The 19,139-nt window shown below is 44.4% G+C and overlaps 1 protein-coding gene across 2 annotated transcripts in view; it reads right to left on the minus strand.

Moving 5' to 3' along the window:
• Nucleotides 1-18,434, minus strand: part of LOC307039389 (VPS10 domain-containing receptor SorCS3-like) — a 355,063-nt gene extending 336,629 nt beyond the window's left edge. Inside the window, exon 1 of one of the 2 annotated variants that reach the window (XM_079681402.1) lies at nucleotides 17,634-18,434. In XM_079681402.1, the coding sequence (XP_079537528.1) occupies nucleotides 17,634-18,278 (645 nt within the window). In that variant the 5' untranslated portion in view covers nucleotides 18,279-18,434. The remainder of the gene's footprint in view (nucleotides 1-17,633) is intronic. The other variant, XM_079681403.1, reaches the window with a different exon arrangement.
• Between the last annotated feature and the right edge of the window lie 705 nt (nucleotides 18,435-19,139).

Here is a 19,139-nt window from a genome sequence, read left to right on the forward strand (position 1 = left end):
GAGGTGACGCTGGACATTTCTTATAAGGGGAAAAAGCATAGAGTCAGGGCTGGAGTTAGCACTCGCCTTACGCACCCTCTGATTTTGGGAACGAATTGGCCGGGGTTTGCTAAGCTAGCGGGGGCTATGGGGGTGCGTTCACGGACGGCAGGGAAATGTGAGTTGTGTGCTGTGTTTAGTGGAGAGTCGGAGGCAGCTGACGACATCGAGGGGGAAACGGACACGGAGGAGGCCGCGGAGAACCCCCTCTACACCCGCTGGTGTTTCCCGTGGAGGATTTCCCCCCTCGAACAGTCGAGGGACGAGACCCTTCAGCACGCCTTCGGCCAGGTGGTGAGTATTGATGGCTCCCAGCTACACCCAAACGCAGCACTCACTCACCCACACTTTACGGTGGTTAGGGACAGGCTGTATCGTGTAAGCCCTGACACACAGACGGGAGAGATAAATACCCCAGTTATTGGTGCCAAAAATCCGTCGGGAAATGTTTTTCCAGGCGGCTCATTATAACCCCATGTCAGGTTACCTAGGGTACGACAAATCACTACACCGGATAATGGCCCGATTTTATTGGCCGGGCATTCGCGCAGATGTGAAGCGGTGGTGTGCATCTTGCCCTGAATGTCAGCTGGTTAACCCGCCGGCCATCCCCAGAGCGCCTTTGCGCCCGTTACCATTGATTGAGGTGCCTTTTGAGAGAGTTGGTATGGACCTCATCGAGCCATTAGACCGGAGTGCACGGGGATATCGCTTTGTACTAGTCCTAGTGGATTATGCAACGCGATATCCCGAGGCAGTGCCGCTGCGTAATATCTCTGCAAAGAGCGTCGCGCAGGCACTGTTTCACATTATCTCCCGAGTCGGGATCCCGAAAGAGATCCTGACTGACCAGGGCACACAGTTTATGTCACGCACACTACGCGAGCTGTATGAACTATTGGGCGTCCATTCAATACGGACTAGTGTTTACCATCCGCAGACCGACGGCCTGGTGGAACAGTTTAACAAAACACTAAAGAACATGGTTCGTAAGTTCGTTCACGAAGATAGCCGTAATTGGGATAAATGGCTAGATCCTCTGTTGTTTGCAGTGCGGGAGGTGCCCCAGTCCTCCACGGGATTTTCTCCCTTTGAGCTTTTATTTGGTAGGAAGCCCCGGGGTGTTTTGGACCTAGTTAAGGACAACTGGGAGGAGGGTCCAAGCACCAGTAAGAACGAAATACAGTACGTTATGGACCTGCAAGCAAAACTCCACTCACTGGGGCAGATATCACGGGAGAATTTGCTCCAGGCTCAGGAACGTCAGCAGCGCCTGTACAACAGAGGGTCGAAACTGAGACAATTTTCACCGGGAGATAAAGTGCTTGTATTACTCCCATCCTCTAGCTCTAAACTACTCGCCAACTGGCAAGGACCCTTCGTGGTCACACGACGAGTGGGGGACGTAGATTATGAGGTGGTGCGTTCTGACAGGGGGGGAGCAACACATATTTACCACCTTAACCTCCTGAAAGCATGGAGGGAGGTGGCGTCGGTTTCTCTGGCCACCACGGTGATTGAGAGAGATGAGTTGGGACCGGAGGTCATTAAAAGCAACAAAGTAGCCCCGGTCTGTTGTGGCGACAATCTCTCACCGGGCCAGAGAGCAGACGTTGCTTCGTTGCAAAGGCAGTTGGCCGATGTGTTCTCTACGCTGCCAGGGCGCACCTCTCTCATACACCACAGCATAGAAACACCCCCGGGCGTGGCCATTCGTTCACGGCCCTATCGGCTACCTGAACACAGGAGGAAAATTGTTCAGGCGGAGCATCAGGCTATGCTAGAGATGGGAGTGATAGAAGAGTCCACCAGTGACTGGTGTTGCCCCGTCGTGCTGGTACGTAAGTCCGACGGGTCAATCCGGTTCTGTGTGGACTACCGCAGGGTGAACGAGGTGTCCAAATTTGATGCTTATCCAATGCCCCGGGTCGACGAACTCCTGGATCGGCTAGGCACTGCTCGCTTTTACACGACGCTGGATTTAACCAAAGGCTATTGGCAGATTCCCCTTTCTCCAGAGTCTAAGGAAAAAACGGCCTTCTCTACTCCGTATGGTTTATACCAATTCATCACACTTCCTTTCGGGTTGTTCAGAGCTCCAGCCACCTTCCGGCGGCTCATGGACCGGGTGCTGCGTCCCCACTCTGCATATGCTGCTGCTTACTTGGATGATGTCATCATTCACAGTGAGACATGGGAGCAGCATATGCAGCAGGTGGGGGCGGTACTCGAGTCCCTGAGGCAGGCAGGGCTCACGGCCAACCCGAAGAAGTGTGCGGTTGGACGGAGGGAGGTACGGTATCTGGGGTACCACTTGGGCGGCGGGCAGGTGCGGCCACAGATAGAGAAAACAACCGCCATTTCAGCCTGTCTGGCGCCCAAGACGAAAAAAGAGGTCAGGAGGTTCATGGGGCTGGCCGGCTACAACAGGCGGTTCATCCCGTCCTTTTCGGAGCTGACCAGTCCCCTGACCGACCTGACCCAAAAGGGTGCTTCAGATCCGGTCCAGTGGACGGAGCGGTGTCAGCTGGCGTTTGAGAGGGTTAAAAAAGCCCTCTGTGGTAAGCCCCTTCTGTATTCTCCTGACTTCTCTCTCCCTTTTGTGTTGCAGACCGACGCCTCGAACAGTGGGGTGGGGGTCGTTTTGTCCCAGCACGTAGAGGGGGTCGACCGCCCCGTACTGTACATTAGCCGTAAGCTCGCCCAGAGGGAGGTGAACTAGAGTTCGGTGGACAAGGAGTGCCTCGCCATACGGTGGGCGATCGGCGCCCTGCGGTACTACCTCCTGGGGCGCCCTTTCACCCTCTGGTCGGACCATGCCCCGCTCCAGTGGCTCCACCGCATGAAGGATGCCAACCCTCGGATCACTCTGTGGTATCTGGCGTTACAGCCTTTCAACTTCAAGGTGATCCACAGGCCGGGTAACCGGATGGTCATGGCTGATTTCCTCTCTCGCTCGGCGGAGGGGGGGGGGGAGAGTCAGCTTGCGGCCGGCGGGATCCCGGCCTGAGTCGGGCGGTGGGGGTATGTGGCAGCGGGGTGTGGTGTGGGTGCTGGCTGCTGGAGTGAAGGGAGTGGCTCGGCCGGAGGCCAGACAGCTGATCGGAATCAGGTAATCAGTGCCGGAATAAAAGCATGTTGTAACCTGGTTCTGGTCTGTTTCGCAGTAGGCGGGATCCTGGAAGGTCGCCAAAGGACCTGTGAAGGTTCCCACCCGGGCAACGTTTGAGACCCGCGTACATTTTTGTTTGGAGTTAATAAACGCCTGTGTTCAACCAACCAGCTCTTTCCGTCCCTATTTGAACCCTGTGTGAGCGGAGAGGCTCACAATTATCAATGCTACTTTAGTTATAGCCTGATATATGATAGCTAACTTCACAATGTTGTGATGTGACGTTAGCTAACATTCTGTAGCTAACGCCGGTCACTCACCAAGATAGCTGCCCAGTTCTCCACTGGTTCTCCTCACACCACAGCTCAATTTCTCTCCGATGGCCGTTATTTCTTCTAATCCTTGGCTGCTCCTGGTCTCTTGGACGCCTAGCAGGCTCATAATTATAAGGTTGTGGTCCGTCATATGCATTCGAATATTCATGTTCAACTTCTTCTGTGTCTTCTGTGTCAAAACTAGCATTGGGATCCATGTTTATTAATACGTTACACCGGCCGCTCTCCCCCTTATTTCCCCCATGTTACGTCACACGCTGGAGGTCACGTTCCGAGGCTTTTTTATGCGGAAGTGAACATTTCTTACAAAAACGACGCCAGATGTCACTGTAGTGTATATTTCTGTATATTTTTTTGAAAATCTAGTGTGTTCATCATTTTCCTACACATTTATTCACAGGTGTCTTTAACCTGGAAGTTGCTCTTTAAGTCCCGCCTAAAGACCCACCTCTTTTCCCTCGCTTTCGAGTCGGTTTGAGTTATGTTTTATCGATTTTATTATTTTATTGTCTGTCCATTTGTGTACCTTGTATTCATTCTTATGTGTGCCTTTTATCTATTATTGTAATATTATATTTTATTATAATGATATGTTTGCTGTGAAGCACTTTGGTAAACCCTCTGTTGTTTAATATGTGCTATGGAAATAAAGTGGATTGGATTGGATTGAAAGTCTGCCAGTTGGATATTATAAATATCATCATTATCATATCAGAAAATGTTGGGTTGATGTAAATTGTTGTGTTGTCACAAAAATGACTGCAGTTCATCCTCTGGAAGAACTGCACCAAATTCAACAGATGCCTTGCCCCAAAAGGTAAGCAATCGTGTTTAACAGGGTAAAAAAATCGAAAGCATTAGCACATATCTCTTCTGTGAAAATCAATAAAATAACACAATGAAATCAGATTCCGTCAAGTGACCGCTGTATCCCAATGCTAGTGCTTCAACATCTGGCTCTACTTGAATCCCCTCTCCAAGTGTTGGAACAAACAACAAAGCTCCTTAAAAGCAGAGAAGAGGCTTCAGAAGAGAACATCTTTACTAGCCGGATTATCTCTCTTGTAGCAGCCTGCTCTACACATGCTTTTCTATCTGGTAAACCATGTAGCTCTAAATTCAATTAAGGCCACATAAACATTTTCATGTGTTGCAAGTGAGCTGTGAAAGGGCAGCCAACAGGCTCGGAGACGAGCAGGGCTGATCTATTTTCTGAGGAACAGGAGGGAACAGATTTGAGAGGCTGCAGAAAGTGCGTTGCAATATTTAGAACTAGCTGCTTTCCAACAGAGTATTTTGTATCATTTGTTGTTTGCATTCATCTATTTGACTCTGTGTCTCCCCCTTCTTCCCATCCATCACACACAAACACAGACATATAAACTCATTTTAATCACAAAATAGGTTTTATCTGCCAATTTGCAAGACATTTGTATCTGCAGGATTTGTCAAGTACAGTATAGCCACCATCTGGCCACGCTCTACATATACAACAGGCAGCATAGTCATCATTAAGGATGTTCAGTGAAGCTGCCCACGGCTCTGAAGTAATGAATAATCAGTAGTCTCACCCTCTCGCTCTACTTCTCTCTGTCCTCCTGTCCCGCAGCTCATAATACACCTCATTATTCTTTAGGCTACCCACTCCCTCTAGTGATGGACAAAGGCACTGCCTGAGGAGCAGCCGGCAGGCAGGCGGCAAATGTTGGACCGCAGGAGTGACAGGAAGAGTCCGCCTCCCTCGCTACAGGCTGGATGGCGTGCCAGGCTGCCGGTGGGAAACACAGCGGCGGACTGAGAGGAACAGTTGTTTGGCGAGAATGCAAAAATCTCTGCTTCCGCATGAAAATGAGCGACTGAGTGCTCTGTTTTGGAACGTGTTGGGCTAAGAGGCAGAACAAAAAAGCCTACAGAAACAGGCTGAGGACACACACAATTGATTAAGCTGTATTTAAGTGGCGCAATGTGATAATTTCCTGGGCTGGCTTTTTTTTGGATGCTACTCTGTGGGCTCAACAAGGCCTAGTTTTCCTTGGCCCCCGCTCCCCTCATCCATCTCTGGGTGGATGATGTAGCGCTGCCTTCACTGTTGGCCCTACCTCGGAGAATGTTAATAATCATAGCCTCCGCCTTTCTATCTACATTCCTCGCACTTACCGGTGTGACATCGCCTTTGAATGATAAACGCTGTGAGCGAGTACACAACCAGGTCAGTTGCTTTAATACCTCGTCACTTTCAATATCAGATTCCACAAATTCGGAACAGTGCCTACTAAGAATCAAACTGAATTTATAGATACATAATGTTTTATCGCTCACTCCAGAGCTACAAAACTGAATAGAATTCATAAAATAAAATAGCTCTTGAGCACATTGCCTGCCACAAATCATGACTTTAACTTTAGTAGCCACAATAACTGAGATATAGGGATTGGATTGAGATATTTCCCATTCCAGATAATTGATACAGCCAAAATCTGGCCAGACCAAACGGGGAAATTGGGCCATTATTAATAATTCATAAAATGTTATATAACTGACTTACTTTTGAAGATTACACAACATATTCATTGTTACACGGAGAGCCATGGTCAGCCAGACTACAAAGGCATGGTGGTATTAAATCCCCAGGCATGAGGAAAGAGGTAAATTGCGCGCTGTGTTGTGTCTGAGACAAGTTATAGAGTCCGTTGCCAAATAACTTAATTACCTCTGTGCGTGTGCAGGCGGTGATCTGCGTTTCCATGATGTCTCACAGATGTTGGCATGTTAAAGTTACCCGTTGTGATTCTGCTCATCTCCGGGATGAAAAGGTCAAGCCTGAGCTAATGCTCCTGCTATTACTTTGTGACAGCTCTGGGATAATGTGTGATAATTAAAAGAGCTTTGGCATATGGCTACTATTGCTAACACGCTGTGAGAGTAAAGGCGAGCCAATTGTGCTTTTTGTGTAAAAAAAGAAAATAAATCCCAATTTGGATGGGAAGGAAATGTTACAATGTTCAGTGTTGGGGTAAGAAGCAAACAACAGAAAGCTAAAGCAGCCACCAACAAATAACTAATGTGCAAACAATTGTATAGGAATTAATAGATGCTAGATGCTCTTTTTTTTTTTTTGCTTTTTGCTGAAATGTTTCCCTACTGGGAATAACGAGAGTAGTGAGAGGTAACCATTCGGTAAATGTGTAGGCTTTATAACAAAAACAATAGCTAGGGGAAGTTTACTGAGGATAGAGTTGGGGGTCATTTTATGCTTTTTGTTTGCTTAAATAAAATGCCTATTGGATGTGATGTGAGTAGTTATCGTGTATACTGTAAATCAAAACAATTAATTTCATCAATTGCTTCTTTTGTCATTTGGATTTTTGCCAAAATGGCTGTCTACAAGGAATTATGACAGTACTGACCGTAAAAAGATAGGCTGTAAATCAAAACAATTAGCTAAAAGAAGCTGAAAGAAAATTAAGTTCAGAGTTAAAGGTCACCTAATATGCAAAATCCACTTTTTCATGTCTTTTATACATCAACATGTGTCCCCTCTGTGGAAAGAGACTCTGAAAGTTTCAGGAAAAAAGATTATCTCTCTTTTTGTCCTGATCCATTTCTCATCTGAAAATGAGCTGATCAGATTTTGGCCACTTTATGATGTCATCACGATGTTTTGGCTTGTGTAACCATTAGCCAATCAGCAACCAAGGTACCCCCCCCCCCCCCCCCCCGACACCTTATCACCTGAATCTCCTCCTAGAGCACCATTACCATTGAGTTATTTTTAACCTAATATCTCTCAGAGGGGCGTGGGGAGGGGCTCCTTATTTTTCAAGTCTGTTCAAGTACAGACAGAGAATCAGCACTTTGGAAACAGGGCTGAAACAGAGGGGATTATAGGAAGCTACAATGTATGATCGGTTTGCTATTCCGAGCCAAACACTTCAGAGAAATATTTGTATACAGTATATCTGAGAACTATAATATATTGATGAAAAACAGTATAATAGGGGACCTTTAATTACCATAATTTGACCCCCCACAACATATGATTGATTGTGAATGTAAAATAAGAATGATCAATGCAAAAACTCTCCCTTTGACTGAACTGGTACCTGCCTTACTTTCACAGCAGCCTGAAGGCATTACACACCAGGAATGATACTGAGCACCATTGATTGTAACCCCCCCCCCCATTAGTCTCTTTACAGCACTGGGGCAGCACAGTGGCTCCCTTCACTGAGAATTATTGGGATTTAGATGGTTTGAGCGTCTACTATGGGGCGGGAAATATAGTCGTGGTGCCAGTTTTGTGGTGACTAAATGCACCTTTGATCAACAACAAAAAACACAATGAATATTCAAGTGCCTTCATTACAACTCCAACACAAAAAAGGTGGTGGAGTGTTACACTAAAAAAGAACAAGCCAGGCGTTGATGGCGCCTTTTAAGTGCTGCTCTCAGCACGACGAACCACACTGCAGAAAATCACTGTGCTGTTGACGCAGGCAAAAATAGGCTCACAAGCTGGAGCACGTAAAAAGTGTCAGACTAAGGGTGTTTATTTAGTTTCACGCCTGTTACCGCTCATTACTCAACATTACTGCTTGTGTTTGGTACAACCTCAACAAAACATGCCAGGGAATGGAGAACAAACGGAGGGAAAAAGAGCAATGAGGGTCGGAGTGTTGCTGCTTGGGGATGACTTTACAGCAGCAAGAAACAGTATTTTTTTGTTTACTGGTGTAATATTATTATTGTAAAAGTGTATGTAAAATGGATGATGCATTAGCGCTTACTTTTAAGTACGGGTTAGCTGTCTATGATAATTAATCCATGTAAAGCATACTTTGCTACAGTGTCGAATAACAGTATTTATCTTTTGCTGCAAAATAATGTCCGACTAATGAAATCAATAAAGAGATAACATTTTGCATTGCTCATTATTAGGTTTGTTGTGGGTTAATAGCAGCTGACATTCACAGCAGCAACACATACAATAGCCTAAGTGTTTTATACTGTACGACATGTACACAGCTTTTTTGTCAGTTAGATGCTAGTGCCAACTCTCAAAGATCCTTGAAAGCACTTATCAGCTTAAACAACATTGGAATAAAAAACACTTGGCAGATATGCATGAAGATTTGCATGCAAAGAATATAAAGAAACCACCGTAATGAAAACAGCAACGGTGATGTTATAATGGCTTTTTTTCTTAACCTGAAGAGGTTTGAAGCACACACTATGACCATTTGTCATGGTCGCTGTTAGAACAGTCCTATTTTTATTGTATCTTTTTTTTTTCATCCTATCTATGTATTCTTCTTTCTGTGTCTTTGAATGCATCACATATACCAACGCAGATTCCTCGAATGTGTAAATCTACTTGTTAATAAAACCGATTCTGATTCTGATGAATACTTTCTTTAAAGATAACAGAACTTTTAGTATTTCTTGGCCTAAACCAAGCCCACCCCAAAAGAACAATGTAGCATATTAAGGTAGGTCAAAAACAACACGGATCATCCTCTGGGAAGCTAGAACGTGCAGGGAAAATTAGAAATGTGCTAGTTGGATTAACATTTTGGGTTGAAGTAAAATGTCCTGGTGTCATCCAGAACAACCACTCCGGATTAAACAGATGCCTGGTTGGCAAATTACAGACTAATGGACAGACTTACCAACATAGTCATGGATAGCCGTCATGCTAAAGAGACAAATTTGCATTAATGGTAGGCTACTTGCTAAACCAAAATGTCACAGCAAAAGTAGGCCTAGATAAAGTTCATAAGCAGGGCAAACTGACAGAGTAATATCAGTTAAACATCAAGAACAAAAGCTGTCAACCAGTGTTTCAATTCTGCTGACACATGTTTCTGCAGTCTAAAGCAGGAGTACCTGTATACATGTATAACTCGGGCCTCGGTGGGAATTAAATGCCACAGGCTGACAGTGTGAGTGTCACCTCTATTCATTGAGTAACTAAAGGGATCGTTAGCAATCGCTTCACTCTGTACAGTATTCTCCTCTGCAGGATTAGGTACTTTCGGTTCCAGTGGAGGCTCTACCGTCTCAGAAAACACCTATAAAAGAGCCTGAGGATAAATGATTCATTACTCAAGGGACGGAGTGGCGCAATGGGAGTGGTGCAGTGGGCTGTGCGTTGATCATCAGACCAAAGGTGGCGTTGGGGAACTCCAGTCGAAACCCGCCACTGCGTCAGGCCGCTGTGTCCTTGGGCAACTAACTTCACCTGAATTTGCTTCTGTGGGTATTGTCCACAGAACATGACCGTTACATGTGTGTAATGTGTATTTGTAAAGCGCTTTGAGCATCTGGAAAAGTGCTATAATAAATGTAAGGAATTATTATTATTGATATCCATGACCACTTAAACTATCCTTCACGAGGCAGGCTTATATTGGTACTGTACGCGTCAAGGAATTCAAACAACTCTTAGGGCGTGAGGGGAATGAGAAAATATGAGATAATTACCTTGTTTGATAGAAATGTAATACGGTTCCGAATTCCAAGGAAGTAAGCACAAACCTCGGGTGAAGGGTAGTGATTTACAGCTGGTTGTGGGATGATTTATTTAAAGGGCAATTTTCAGGGAGAGTTCCACGCAAGATACTATGGACAGTCAGGAATTCAGTCACGTACTGCTGCTGCTGAGTGTTTTGTGCAGCTCAAGAGGAGTATTAACAGGAAATAGAAATCCAAAAATCATGAGCGTCTATATCTCGCCGCCATCAATGAAACATGCTCACGCAATCTGTCTGGTAATGGGGGCATGTTTAAGCAGGTTATTACCATTAACATCCAAATAGAAAATAAAGCAGCAGACCTGATTGTAAAGTTAATGCAGCATGGACCCATTTTACAGCCACTTCCAATCTCTCATAGATAAACCAGTAGATCACTTTAATTAGACAATGTGTTAATTGACTGCAGGTCCTGGGGTGTTATGTGTCAACATTAGTCTCCATCAGTGACAACCTCCTCCAGGCACACACTATTCACTCGCAGCGAGAGTGATACGTGATACTGAGAATGATTTGTGTGCATGTGTATGCGTGCTACTCCGTGTCTGCCTGTTTGCATGTGAACAAGCCTGTCTGCGGGTGGCGGCGACTTCTTTTGTGCATGGGAAGGATGGTGCATCTGAAGGAGGGCAAGGAAGAGAAAGTGAATAGAGGGCAGCGAGAGTGAAACGCAGCGTGCGGTCTTTCGCTTCACTGTGGTCTGACATTATTACGCGTTGACCGCCCGGCTGCTTTGCCCAGCATCTCCTGTGTTTTGGGAAATGGCAAGGGACATCAGCGTTACAAGGTAGCGCACTTGTGGATAAGGTCAAGATGCACTGTGCCTCTGGGAGCTGGAAGTCTCGAACTGAGAGCTCTATACTCTATAAATCAATCTATAGGTGTTCGCACAGAGCAGGAGACTGTGTGAAGGGATAACGGCGCCCTAGTAGGGGATCCCCCCACAATCTTAGGGTACCTCAGATGGGGAAAAAATGCTTTTAATAGAATTGAAATCAAAGCAAATTTAATCTGACACTTGGGTCCACAATGTAATTAACAAACATATACGTATTCGCTCTACCTCACACTCACAGATAATGTTCGCACCCTTGCGTTGGCGAACAGAATCAGTGGTCAAGCGTATGATTATACTCGACTCACTGAAGTCTGAGCGAGGTGACGTCTAACAGCGCCTCAGCCAGCGTGGCAATCATACAGGAAACCTAATGAGGCCATTAGGGTTTGGAGAATGCAGCCTTAAAGCCTCTTGTCAAATCCGGCCGGGTCTCTACTACGCACATGCTCATAGCTTCAAAGCTTTTAGTGGCGCCGTGCGATCCAAGATCTGCGTTGTGCTGCAGCAGGTGCACTGCATCCTGATTGGATGGCTTCCTGAATGGCTTCCTTAATGTGGTGGGGATTCTGTGCCGAGCTGTAAGGACAGCTTAGACATTATGTGACACTTTTAAGTGCATCCGGTGACCTTTCACAGGAGTTATAAAATGCAATCTGAAATTGTGCTGACTTTTTTGACTTCAGGCAAAAAGGAAAGAGTATGCAGTATTAAGGATAAGTTGTTTTTGATAGCTGAATGCAGGTTCGGGGGGTTACGGATTATATGTGATGTATTACATAATCATGATAAAGAAAAATGGTAACTTGCCTTTATGGTTTTCACTTTCGTTGGTTCTTTCCGTCGTGTTTTTTTTATTCAGTAGATGAACCTATATGTTCAGGTGTGTGTGAGCTTAACTGTATGTTTTAAACTAAAGCAGATCATTTTCTGTCAGCTCAGATTTTATTTCTGCATTTTTGAACTGTAGTACGTGCTCATGTGTTTCTTTGTTTGTGTATGGCTACTGCCTGAATATCTTGGTTTCTTCTTTGTAAAGGTCACATTATTCTGTTGTCTTCACTTAAGTATAATTGCATTGCATTTGATATTGAGGTATGAACGTGTTACAATGGCCCAAAACATTTCCATTGAGGGAAACGCACTGCACTTGAAAAACTGTGCCAAAACACATGCAAATGAATAAATGTTTTTTCTGCAAAAGGTTCAAAACACAACAGAAACGGGGACACAAAGTGACGCACACAGCTGGGACCTAGCGCTTGTTGACGTTTGGGGATAATAAACCTGGCCAATTGTCATGGTCACTTGTCATGGTCAGCTTTATCATCATTTCATATAATTTAACTATGATCACAGTATTCCTTCAGAAATGTCTGCAGGTCTGCTGTAAGCTAGCTAGCTAACAAAGTTAACCTAGTCATTTCAAATATACTGACAAACCAAAGTTGTGAAACAGGCTAACTCTACCAACAGTGAAAGTAATCAGGTTTCTTCACTTTTATATGTTGATACTCAGATAAGGTTACTGATTAATAAATGTTTACAGGTCATTTGTACAGTAAAAGTAACTAAATACATTTTTAAAGGAACCCTCCCAACCCAAATCTGTAAGTAGGATATTCTGTGTTTTTCTGGTTTCATTTCAAATAATTTGGTGAGACCTTTACTGATTCCCACACAAAACCTTTGTAAGAAAATGCTGCTTTATATTCTGCAATTCTCACATCTGCACTACATTTTAAGGTATACGGAAAGGAAATAGGACTTGCCATGCAGTATGTGAGTCATCCTTTACACAGAGATTGAAAGCTTAGCAATAAACATAACATGCTTTAAAACCACACTGCATGATTTCAGTAAGCGACCCAGCACATTCCTAACTGTTCGGCAACCTCTGCCAAGAGTTTAGCTCTCAAGGCTGGTCAAGAGGGATTCTCCATTCATGTTTTGTGGCTTGTTGTCATGACATCGTACTTCCAATGACAAAAAACAAGGGACACATTTAAAGACACTAATTAGACGGAGTAAACATCGAAGGGATAAGGGAGAAAAGACCTGCTAGAAGGGTTTAAATATTTATGATATTTCACCCCCCCCCCCCCCTCCCTTCTTCTTCCTCCAGAGCCACCAGGGTGGCAGGAGAAGCAAGAAAGGAAACAACTTTATAATGTATTACCATCAGTAATTTAGGCTGAGGGTGAGATGGGCTGATGGAAAGAGTGGGTACAGGACCTGCCCCTACATCCTAAATCACATCCTCAGCTGCAGAGACCCTAATGGGAAATGTGGGACGTCTCTGTCCTTGCTGGTGAGTCACTGGGCTTTTTTCTACACAGCAAATAGTGAGTGTTATGACCATGAGATGCAAATATCAATACCAGGTTGATAAAGTGCTCTACATCATACTTTATTTTACAGGATGTCAGATTCTTTCAATACAGGAATAACAACTATTTTAAAATACATCCTTCTAAATGTTGTATTGGTCAGGTATCCAGAGTTCCACTTGCCTTGAACATGACACGTTTATCTTCAAATACCTCTGTTGAGAGTCTGTACATGTTCCTCCAGATCTCAAGAGGGATTTGGGAATTTCACATACACAGCTCTATTGATGACATTCCAGATATGACTGACCTGTCCCTGCGTGAGTTCTCGTGATCATAAAAGACCACCCATGTCGAGCTTATCAGTGAACCATCTTACAATTCCTAAACCCCCCACTCCTCCATCAGGAGAATAACTTCAAAAAGAACGCCATGTGCCTCAATACATGAAAGAAACATCCCTGAGTGAAAGCGTAGTGTTGGCCGGCTGAGAAAGATGACCCCCCGAGCTGAACTATTGGCAACACATGCCGATATTCATGGTTTCTTAAAGAAACGTATAAATTATAGATGTAGTCGGGAGGAAATCTCAAGGATCCCTTAGAAGAGATGAATGTTTTAAGATCACACTAAAAGAGGCACTGCTTGTGCTATCCATTTTGTATTCAAGCTGTCAGTCACAGAGCCATTATGCTAGTGAGTGCGGAGGGTGGGGGGATTACACTGCCTCAAAGATTCTTCAGGAAAGAACTTGTCACTTTGCTGTAGGGATGCCTCATTGGAATGAAGCACATGAATATAATAAATTACAGTTAGTCTCAACATTGCTACCTCTACACTCTTTGTTCATATCTGAGGTAAAGGCTTCAACGTAACCTACATAAGCCTGGCATGAAGACATGAAGACACATACAAAGACAGACAGAGTACGAGAGGCAGAGACAAGCTAGTTGGACAGGTACAGAGAGACAGGGAGAGTGCATTAGCCTTGTGTACACGCCTCAAAGACCACCCCCACCCCCAGATGTAGGCCCAATCCCAACCCCCGCCCTACACCCTACCCCTACACACTCCCCCTCCGTGACGGAGTGAACTCCGTGGAGTGACACTCGCAGCTCAACGAAGCTCCCTCCTGTCAGATAGAGGGAGTAAATACAGCGGGTCTTTCTTTGGGACGGCCTCCCCTCTCATAAAAGCATAACAATTAATAACTGAAATAAAACTCCAAACATCTTTCGTTGTGTTACTTTTTTGTAAAGCTCTTTTAGTTTTAAACCTGATGTTTATAAGCTTCTTAGTTTTTGCAACAGTCTGTAAATACACACAACTTTATAATAAAATGCACACATTTACCTTGTTCTAGACTAAACACAGGTATGATCCTAAGTTAAAAACATATGAGGTTATCATGAGGTCGTTGACATCACAGTTTATCAGTGGATGTTTGCTGGAACTACTTGTTAACAGCATGTTTCCTGACGGACACACACAGCGTTGAGACCGGTCAGGTAGAGACCAGTCTCAAGTCAGCACCGCTGCAGACTCGCTGTTTGAGGGCTTGATAGCCCACTCCCCCTCCACACCGCTCCACACTCGTTGCTTTGGAACAGCACTTAATGTGGCGGACCCTCCGTGCGAATGCGCAAACAGAGGGGTAGTGTGTAGGGGCAGTGTGTAGGGGGCGGTTTGGGATTGAGCCATAGTCAGAGCACAAAACATGGCCCACCAATCTGGCTGGAATGAGACTGAGATGGAGTCGCTGAACCAAAGAGGTGTGGAATGTATGGCGGATTTCATGGTAGTCAACCAAACAGCAAACCATATCAACCAGCTGAGATTGTTTTATATTGATATTCTAGGCATTGAGTTAAGAAGAATTAGCAGGTAGGAGTTTGGTATCTCGGCTAAAGGTCAGGGAAATAAGGCACAGGAGTCCTGCATCAAACATGTCGGCCAGTTACTTAAGATTGTTCATTTGGTACCAAAATGTGGCTGATCAACAACTTAAAAAAAAAAAAAAGAAGGTTGTCATTGCTTTATGAAGCTAGCCCACATGAGCCATTTCTGATCTGGAACCTGTTTGGTCATTGATTGGTTGGGTTCACACAACTTAAACACGGCTAATTATAAAAGAGTTGCTTTATCAACAGCAGATTTTGTTCATAAGTAAAGAACCCAGTGATGACTGACACGTAGGAAACAGCATCTGGTGTCAAAGTCAGGCGCTGGAGGACCCTACTTTGTTGAGATTGATTCTCTTTTGGTTCATAACATCTACTGGGTCAAGGTAAGAAATATATAATTGTCATGGAGAGAAAAATGTCTGCTTGAGCAAAGTTATAGGTACAGATCGTGGTTGATAGAAAGTAAGTAGGAGGTCTCTCAGTGTTCGACTTTGACTCTGGAGAAGGTAACCTTAACTCTTGTTAAGGTTGGCGAAAGTTCATCACCATTGTCCAAAAAATATATTGTGTCAATATGATGGGTTCCTGCTAAATGTTGGTCTTGGTTCAAAGAATCAAAGACTGGAAGCAGTTGAATCCAGTATTATTGTATTTGTAGAGCAACCACCCTGACTTTGTTAATAAGGGAAACCTATCCCCTTTTATAAATGTTGCACATAATGACATAAGCTGAGCACCAATGCCCCTGTAACAATAGAAGCAGTGGTTTTATGTTCATTGTGTAGGCCCTCACCACAATACCAACATGATGCACCAACATGGTGGTTTCTAAGGAAATAACCAACACTGTTATTTTCTTGTGAGGATTGTATTGTATTTACTGTAATGAAGACAGATGGTGAAGGTGCTCAAATAGTGTAAACTAAGTGGTGAATAATGAATAGAGAGTCAAGGTTAAGGTGGCTGAACCAAGATGGTAACTCTTACTACTGCTGCATTTAAGTTAGAGGGCTTCAAGCTCAATCTCCCTGTTCTACCTCTCCATCCATCAGCAGAACAATCACCAACGGCGAATGAAGATTAAGTAGCAGATCCCCTCTCTCTGCTCTCGAGGCCAGGCCTGATTTCCCCCTTACTTTGCCACGAAAAAAGGAAAATACTTTAAAATAGAGGGCCTCAGTGTTTGAGATAATTATTAAAGATTAAAAGCTGAGGGGCAGCCGCACAAAGCAACCTCCTGGCCCTCTCCATCCATCACACACTCATGCAGCCATACAGACACAAATATGGACACACAAAGATTTTCTAAAAAAAACAAGTTCATGCACCGTGTCATAATCAGCTCACACAAGACTGAATATGTGGGATTGTTTTTCCCGCAAAAGGAAGAGCCACAACAATAAATTAGGCTAGTGAAACCACACAGAGGAGCCCATATGCTTCCTGTGAGCTTACATGGCTGTGTAAATGACTTTGATTCGTTTTGTCTCATTATTATCTTCATATGAGGGACCTCTTGTGTAAGAAGGGGCAGGGGTTTCATCCATTGCCAATGCAGAATGGGCTTGCACATGGTCAGTGTCATTTTAGAGTAAGTGGTCCTGTTAACTGCTTCTGTACAGATCAACACATTATGGCGGCAGGTTGCCCCTGTCTTTGACCTCAACAGTTGTGTTGTGACACTAACACAAAAGACAACATGATGTCCTTCAAGCAGACCTTAAGTTCTCTCATCTTGGTGCACTCTCATCTTGATGCACAGCAGCCCTTTACGATCTGCAAGTATTGTAATGTTTGGAAATGGTTTAAAGTGCACAATTAAGTGGTTAAAATAAAACAATTTATATATGTCCCTGCTGTTGTGATCCTTCAATTTAGTGCAGCATTTAATTCCTGCGTCCATTGTTTCAAGCAGAAACACAGTTTAGAATGATGCAATGTGAGTGTATGGCAAATCAAATATTACATTTGTTTTAAATAATGAAAAAAGCCAAATGAATACATACTTTTGTAGGTTTTCAGTTAGAGTACAAATGTATAATCTAAAGGGTTTACTGGAGATTGAGCAATAATATATGACTCCCTCCTTCCCCAATCAATTAGTTTGGATGAAAAAGCTTGCATCATTTGGGAGGAATGAATCATTCATTAGCATATCTCCAATTCCAAATAAATAAATACTTTTCAAAACTAAATCACTAAAAACAAAATATTATTCTCAGACTTTCAGACAGCGCACATATGGATACAAGTTGTTGAAGATGTGATTGAAAAGAAAAGCAGAGAGAGTGCTTTCGTGCGTAATTGCTGCGAGTCAAAGGTCACGACCGAACACAATTCACAGTCGCTGCACAATTCTGGCATTTAGGACTCAGTGTGCGTCGGTGCGCATCTGTAGCTTCCAGCGCACCTGTTAACAGACACAACTCAGCGGCACGACAGAGCGCAAAGTCTCAGCTCTGTGCGTCACGGAGTTTCTCAAAATCCCCCTACTCTTCATGTGGATTGTGAAAAACGAAGAGACAAATAAATCACGGTTACTCACGCTGCTGTTTTGCCCTGACCAGTACACCACGGCGTGGTTGTGTGCTGAGTCCCCCGTCAGAGAGAAAGTGCTGCTAATGATCTTGGGCTCATCCTGCCGGTTATTCCCTCTCCCTTCCTGCCTGTTCCATCTGAAATCGGACTTCACTTGCTTGTGTCCGTCAAACAACGAGCCCCGGTTCTCCGGAGCTCCGGCGTCCACGCCGGTCCGCCCGCTCTCACTGAACTCGGCAAACTCAGGACCGCTTCTCTTCGCTCTCCGCAGCGCGACATCCTCACCCTTCTGCTCCCCTGCTTTATCACTGCCGCTGTGACTTTCTTCATTTGACCCTAGTTCTGTTGTACTAACTCCATCCACATCTTGAGGGGGGACAACCTCGACGGAAACCCCTGTCTCCTGCTCGTCCACTCCAGTATCTTGGTCGAGTTCCTTAAACTCTACTCGGATGTTTTTTAGGGTGCCCGGCTCCTCGGTCGGGTCAGTGAGCATCCCCAGCTGTAATTCCTCCCCGTGAAGTTGCACTGGCACCTTGCAAGATGCGGAAGTTATCCTCGCCTGGGCATTTTGGAGGGTATGCGCGGCTATCACCACCCAGATACCCAGAGATAAGTGCAAGCCTTGGAAGAAGCCAGTCCCAGTCCCCATCGCTGACAGTGATTTGGGGGGGTGAAGCACCGTTGGAGACCTTATCCTAACACCTAAGTCGCTTCTCTCAGGTCGATAGGAAATAAATGCCGCCTCGGTTATCCGTCTGCTTGTTTGGGGAGCGAGAAAAAGTGCTCTTCAGCGAAACTGTTCACGTCCAATGAGCTTTGGTCGGGAAAGCCACCACACAGGAGGGAGGAGCTGTAACACAGCCAGCTGAGGAGTGTGCGCCCGGAAGAGACAGTTAGTTAGTGAGAGAGAGAGAGAGAGAGAGAGAGAGAGAGAGAGAGAGAGAGAGAGAGAGAGAGAGAGAGAGAGAGAGAGAGAGAGGGGTGGGGAGGAGAGCTGTCCGTGGTGCTGAGTCTTCCCATATATGATCTTAAACAAAATAATAGTTTGCAGTTTTCTAATATTACATTTTTATTTAAGCTGCCTGCAGTAGCAGTGTAAATTACAATGACTCAATGAATAAACACATACGAGTACAAATACATCAGTAACACAAAGGTCATATAATATGCAGTGCGATTTTGTGATTTTGCAGAAATTGCTCTCCTCTAGTATATTGTACCGTAGCAGTATTTACTTTGGTGGCACTCTACAAACACTTTTTGACTTGCATTTAAAACGAATTATTTCCTACATGCTTTATTTATTTATAATCACTTAGTATTTGCATAGAACACAGTGTTTCGGTAAGCCCTTGATATTCATTCTATTAGTTATAAAATGTCTGACTTTTTTAAATGCCAGGCCGTGTCAGCTTTGGTAATATACTATAATGGTTTAAAACTTACCCACAACCACAACATTTAAAAAAATATATTGATATATGGTCAAACTAATGGTTGAGCACAAAGA

The sequence above is a fragment of the Notothenia rossii genome (genome assembly GCF_949606895.1).
Source record: "Notothenia rossii genome assembly, chromosome: 1".
Taxonomy (NCBI): Eukaryota; Metazoa; Chordata; class Actinopteri; order Perciformes; family Nototheniidae; genus Notothenia; species Notothenia rossii.